Source organism: Athene noctua, chromosome 4 (assembly GCF_965140245.1).
Source record: "Athene noctua chromosome 4, bAthNoc1.hap1.1, whole genome shotgun sequence".
NCBI classification, from domain to species: domain Eukaryota; kingdom Metazoa; phylum Chordata; class Aves; order Strigiformes; family Strigidae; genus Athene; species Athene noctua.
In genome coordinates, this window is record NC_134040.1 from 34,285,179 (window position 1) to 34,291,225 (window position 6,047).

At 45.0% G+C, this 6,047-nt stretch overlaps 1 protein-coding gene across 1 annotated transcript; it reads left to right on the forward strand.

Moving 5' to 3' along the window:
* Positions 1 to 1,274: 1,274 nt before the first annotated feature.
* SPP1 (secreted phosphoprotein 1) lies at positions 1,275 to 5,727 on the forward strand. Its single transcript, XM_074903852.1, has 7 exons — positions 1,275 to 1,394; positions 2,621 to 2,685; positions 2,784 to 2,834; positions 3,702 to 3,806; positions 3,954 to 3,998; positions 4,266 to 4,514; positions 4,995 to 5,727. The coding sequence occupies exons 2-7, from the start codon at positions 2,632 to 2,634 to the stop codon at positions 5,400 to 5,402; spliced, it is 912 nt and encodes a 303-aa protein (XP_074759953.1). The 5' UTR covers positions 1,275 to 1,394; positions 2,621 to 2,631; the 3' UTR covers positions 5,403 to 5,727.
* The last annotated feature ends 320 nt before the right edge of the window (positions 5,728 to 6,047 follow it).

A 6,047-nucleotide genomic window follows, 5' to 3' on the forward strand; every position in this document is an offset into this window, starting at 1 on the left:
CTAACTCGGGTACATTTCTCATGATGTTTCTGAACATGCCACAGAAGTCTTAGTAAGCACAGGATAACTGGTAGCATGGGCTGGTGTGACAACAACATGTTTATTTCATTGCAGCTTGACTAAGGACACATCAAACATTAACTGGGTATTAGAAAAGAGAAGAAAGGTAACTGCTTTGAAACAATTATAGATATTCTGCCCTTTTAAAAGGGCTGCTTGGAATGTTTTCCTGTGTTTGTATGACATCTCATTGTCATTCTAAAGAAACACCAAATGGAAGAGGGGCTGAGTGTCTTACAGCACATCACAGATGAGGCAGAATCTATCCAAAGCTATGACTGTCCAAGCCAAGTGCTGCCAGAATAGATCTGTTGCCCATCAGCAGGGTTGATGCACTGCTCCACGGCAGACATGGAATTTCATCCCATTATGTCCCTTGCTTCCCAATACTAGCCATGGCACTCCCCATACTGAAGCTATAGCTGCCTTTTTTTTTTTTTTTTCGTTTTTTCAGCTTGAAAAATATTCGGCATCTGGTCCCTGAAAAGGGTTCTAGAGCAGGTTTGGGGCAGCAGACAGCTGTAGCTGGTGACTCAAGAGAAACATCTGAGAGAGTGAATGAAACTAGAAACATCCAGGAGGGATACTGATGAATAGAAAAGGAGTGAGAAATGGTGCATAAACACTTTTTAATTGGACTATCAGTGGCTCTTTTATACCTTTACAAAGAAGTTTCTGGATGCAGAATGCCTATTGAGACACACTTTTTTTTTTTTTTTTTTTTGACCCAGGTCAGACCAAAAAGGCAAAAGACCATATTCTGCACCCTCTCTTTGTGATTCCCGGTGCAACGTGTACCCTGGAGAATAAATCTCTTAACTTTGTGGAAGCATCAACAACTTTTGGGGGACATTTATGTTTAGATCTCTTTCTTCCTGCACACATTAGACATTCTTACCCCCTACAGAACAGGGCATGAAAAGTTTCTGGGAAACTGGGCTCTGCCTTTTCGCAAAAGGAGGGCAGACATGCCCTGAAGTCCTCCTACATGATACCAAATGCTGTGCATTCAACAGACCTGCCGGTTAATGATCCTGCCCATAAGTAATGTTTTAACCATAGAGTAGCTTTTGTTTGCTTCAAAAGCCACAAAACCAAAGAGGAAGTGTAGGAGAACGTGGGCAGGACGGTGGCCAGGAGCCTCATGACCTCATCTTTTTCCGCCACATGGGGATTGGTGGCTGTGCCTGGGACAGGGTTTAAATTCCCCGAGGTTGGAGATGTCAGGCAGTTGGGGATGAGGGGAGAAAGCCAGAGCTGCTGAGACCCAACTGGCTAGAGCTGCTGCTAAGAGTGCCTTTGTCACAGCTGACTCCTCCAGCACCAGAAAAGGTAAGTTTTTGCTTTTTTGCCTGACATGTGCCATTCTGTCTGCAGCTTTAGTCAAGGAAGAATTGGGCAGATCTTTGAAAACTGCTTTGCTGGGCAGAGATGCTGAATGCTTCTCTGTGGAAAAAGGTATGCTTTTGTAGGAGCCAGACTGCTTCAGTGATGCAACTTATTATACATAATCACAATTTTAAACCTGTGTGTTGATAGATGTCAGGAGGAGGTTACTGTAAACCTTACCACAGAATCAAGTGTTGGAAACTCCAAGCTGGTACTTTAACACAGAAAGCTTCCTCCCTTGTGAAACCACTGCCTGGCAGTGTCCCTGTTTCTCCTGGCAGGTTTGCAGTTTGTGCTGCACACTACTGAGTGGATGGGACATGCACCCTGATCTGTGTAACTCTTGAAACTGCAATACCTCTAAGAGAGTGTCCAGTGTCAGGGCCAGCCTTACTAACATATTTTAAATGTGCCTTTAGTAGCCTTTCTTTCCTGCTATGTTTTACTAAAGTTTTAAATGCCTCATTCATCAGTAAATCAGTTTAATTTCTCAGGGATGTTCCTTATTCTAGGAATTGATCTGTCAGCACCTAAATTTACTCTCCTAATTTCAGCAGGTATCACTAATTTATCAAATTGCTAAAACTGCAATGTGAGCAGATGTTTTACTTCATCTCTTGCTTGGAAGCACAGGTTATTCTGTTCAAACTTCTGGAGGGGGAAATAAACTGCTTTTATTGATAGGCCTTTATGTTCATATAAACTGAGTTTACGCACAGCGACTCCAGTTAATAACTATTTTTAAAATAACTGAAAAGAGAATCCAAGTTCAGTTTGTCTTGTCTTGTCTCTTCTGACAAAATGACATTAAATGAACAAAGATAAACCAAAACTGATCTTTACTGCACTTTTTCATGAAGCTTTTCCTTTGCCTGTGCAAATCAATAGATGACAGGAGTCTGCTCACGCCTTCTCAGTGCGCCTACTCTCACCACTGCTCAGTGTTTCTTGGTACCTGTTTTTAAGGTACTTTGAGTTGCCAAGTCATTACAAATCCAGCTGGGTGGGGAGTGGTGATGGGGGAGAGAGGAAAAAGATTGTCATGGGCAGGTTGAATCCTTAGCAGAGAGCTGGTCTCAGCACAGTGAAGTACCCCAGGAGCAAGAAAAAGCCCATGGCATTTTTGTGGTATTTTACCTTGCTGACTCACTGTTCCAAAATATTTTCTAGGAAAACATCACAATGAAGGTGGCAGTACTGTGTTTATGTCTTATCAGCATCACCGCTGCATGGCCAGTGAGTAAATCACAAATGCATATCAGGAATCACTTGTGTATTTTCGTATTAACAATAAATTAATACTGACAAATGCTTTTTCTCTTTTTTCCCTCAAGGTGAGTAAATCCAAGCAGCATGCCACTTCTGCCAGCTCCGAAGAAAAATATGTAAGCTCTTTTTGTCTTTCTATTAATTTTCTTTAATAAATATTTTTGATTTTTTTTCCTTGAATACACATTGTCCGATACTTGTTTTATGATTGTAGCCTGCAGAACATGTCCTCACTTGGCTGTTATGAGCCAGTTTCTCAGGTAGCTGAAGCAGAGAGCCACTGATGTCACTAGACTTTTGCCATGTTAAGTGTCCTGGTTGTGGACTTCTGTTAGTTGTGTCTCTGGACTAGCACCAGAAACGTTTTTTCTAAGTGAAAAATGTGTAAGCTGTCAGTTAAATGAGAAAAGGATTGTAGCATGGCACAACCCACATTCATTAGTATGGATCAGATGACAGTATTTGGTGTTGGAAGTGCACTTTAATCCAATTCCCATAATTTTTTGTAGAGGTGAGAGTGAATTGTATTAGTCTTGTATATGATTTATACTCCATAGCCAGCTACTACCCATGTAAAATCGATTCTTTGCTCTGAGAATCAGCTACTGCATTTAGTTGAGAGTCTTCATGATGTGGGAGATAAACCACTCTTGGTAAAAGGACCTGAGAATTAGCAGAAATTATGGTCATTAGATATAACTCCAAATTTCAGTCAATAAAAATGAGCTGGAGAAAATGATCAGAAATTCCTCAGTGGGAGAGGCACATCTTCTGGATTATACTGTTTGGGTATAATGTTCATCTGGGATCATGGCTTGTTCTGAGTCCTCTTCCTAGTGCAATGAATTGCTGAGGACACATGCTGTACAAAAGGAGTATGTATTGCAGATGCCACATCTGACTGGAAACAGAGTTTGTGATGCAGACACACTCTTGCATGCTCCTTTGTGGATTAAAACCACCTTTTTGTTTTTTTCTTCAAGGACCCCAGGGGCCATCACTCACATAGATATCACCACCACCGCATGAATTCTCAGTCTTGGGAGAGACTGAAGCACCCGCAGAATGACCTGGCGTCACCTCAGCAGGTATGGGAAACTAACTGGAAGAGAAAGCAGAGCATCTTTCAATGCCAAGATTTGCAAGTCAGGATTAAGTGCTTAAAGAACAGTCAACATGCTGATCAGCTCTACTGTATAGACCTTTGTATGCTAACAGTTTTATGTTGTTTTCAGACTCTTTACTCTTCAGAAGAAAGCGTGGATGTCCCAGAACAACCAGTAAGTGTTTTGAACAGCAAAATGTCAGTTGAATGCTGCAGGGCAGCCCGTGTGTAGCAGCACTCATTTTCCTCAATCAAATGCGGTTCTTGTGGTAACATCTCTCCCTAAATAAAACAAAGCTTCAGGCAGGGTGAGATGAATTCAGAGCAACTCATGCACATAGCTCCTCAACAGTGTGTAAGCCCTGGATGAGGAGGACAAATACCAGTCTGCACAATCTCACAGATATGTTCATTTGCCTGATGCATAATAAATGTTTTCCAGCACTTTCCTGATGTGTCAAGCAAGAGCAATGAAGATGTGGATGATGATGATGATAATGATTCCAATGACACGGATGAATCTGATGAGGTTGCCACGAGTTTTCCCACAGACATTCCAGTAACTGTACCCTTCCCTCCTTTCCCTTTCACCCGGGGAGACAATGCCGGCAGAGGCGACAGCGTGGCCTACAGGGTGAGGGCTAAAGCCACAGTGATGAAGTCTAGCAAACTCCACAAAGCTGCAAAAAAGGTAAATAGCGCTAAGCAGTGGTACCCAGGTTTTTGGAAAAGGGTAGTGAACTTAAAAATGAATGTATTACTTTAGGGGCATCAGTTTTGAAAAGGATTGGTGAGAGGAAAGTAGGTGTAAGTGAAGGAATGTATTTCCTTTTTCTGGAGACCCCAGATCAGGGGGTATTGATGGCTGTTGATGTGCTGGATGTTGATTATGCAGGAACATAACCTGCTGCCACAAGCTATGCAATGCTGCAATTTGTCCTTGCACACATGAAATCTGAGGCCAGGATCAAACTCGAGTTTCTCGTAATGCAAAAGGTTCATGTAACTCCATAAAAGACCACAGTGTTTTTTTCCAGGCAGTGATGTATCATGCAGTCTTTGAGTGTCCCTGCAGCCTGTGCGGCTTGCTTTGGTGCAGTACAGCAGTACCTGTTGACAGAGCAGCTCCTCAGGAGTGACAATGACTTTCTTGTTTTGCTCTCTAATGCAGCTCATTGCGTACGATGCCACTGAGGAGGACGAGAGCACCCTGGATGCAGACAGCCAGCAAGCAGGGCTCTCCCGGGAGGATCCTGCTGCCCGTCGCTCCCTGATCAAGCACGCCATCAGTGGGGAATGGGCTGACAAGAGCCATGCACAGGACAGCAGCGAGCTGGACAGCAAGCAGCGTGACCAGAGCATGGAAAACGACAGCCGGCAGAAATTTGATAGCCATGAGGCAGAAGGAGATGATAGTAGGGCTGGTGTCAGAGGGGAGAGCCACCAGAGTGTGGAAAGCAGGGAGAGCCAGGTCCACGTTTCAGCTGAGAACCGCGACAATAACAGCAATCAAACGTTGGAGAGTGCAGAGGATGCCCGAGATCATCACAGCATTGAAAATAATGAAGTCACCCTTTGAAGGGAGACACGTGTAACGTTTCCCTTCTTTTTCAAGTCCTACCTAAGGGGAGGGGGGCAGTAGCTTCATTTCGTGTAACTGTAAATGTAGAGCACGTGGTGACTTACTGGGTTTGGGGCAGCTTGTTACCCGGTGGCCTCCCCTGGGCCACCAGCCCTCCATGCTGCAGGTCCTGCCAGCCTCACGGGGTGCAGCGGGCAGCAGCGTGGGGCAGCCAGGCAAACGCTGCCGGCTGCATGGAGCCAGCATTACCTCTCTGACATGCTGCTCTCTCTACTGCCAGCCTGTATTTTGCTGTAACTGGATTTCAATAAAAAACACAAAACCCTGTACCTGTGGGCTGCGGCACTGGTTTTGCTGGGTTGGGGCAGCGGGGGAGCTTTTGGGCTGCGTGAGGTGCTTTTATACCTCTCCTTCTTAATATTATGTGAAATACCTGTTCCCCCGCCATTTATTAAGTGGGTAAATCCCCTCCGCGGGGCCTCCTCCCGCTTTTACCGAGGGTGAGCGGTGAGCTAGCCTGAAAACACCCGGCGCCGGCCGCTGCACCTCTACCACAGAGGCGCCTCGGGGCTTCCTGCTGCTCGGCTCGGCTCGGAGCGGGGAGGAGGCGCCGACGGCCGCGTCCCTCTCTGAGGAGACGAG

Bases quoted from the DNA above. Each gene is read 5' to 3' on its own strand.
- SPP1 (XM_074903852.1), top strand. From the start codon at position 2,632: ATGAAGGTGGCAGTACTGTGTTTATGTCTTATCAGCATCACCGCTGCA. The intron at 3,807-3,953 runs GTATGGGAAACT...TGTTGTTTTCAG, and splicing joins ACCTGGCGTCACCTCAGCAG to ACTCTTTACTCTTCAGAAGA. The intron at 4,515-4,994 runs GTAAATAGCGCT...TCTCTAATGCAG, and splicing joins TCCACAAAGCTGCAAAAAAG to CTCATTGCGTACGATGCCAC.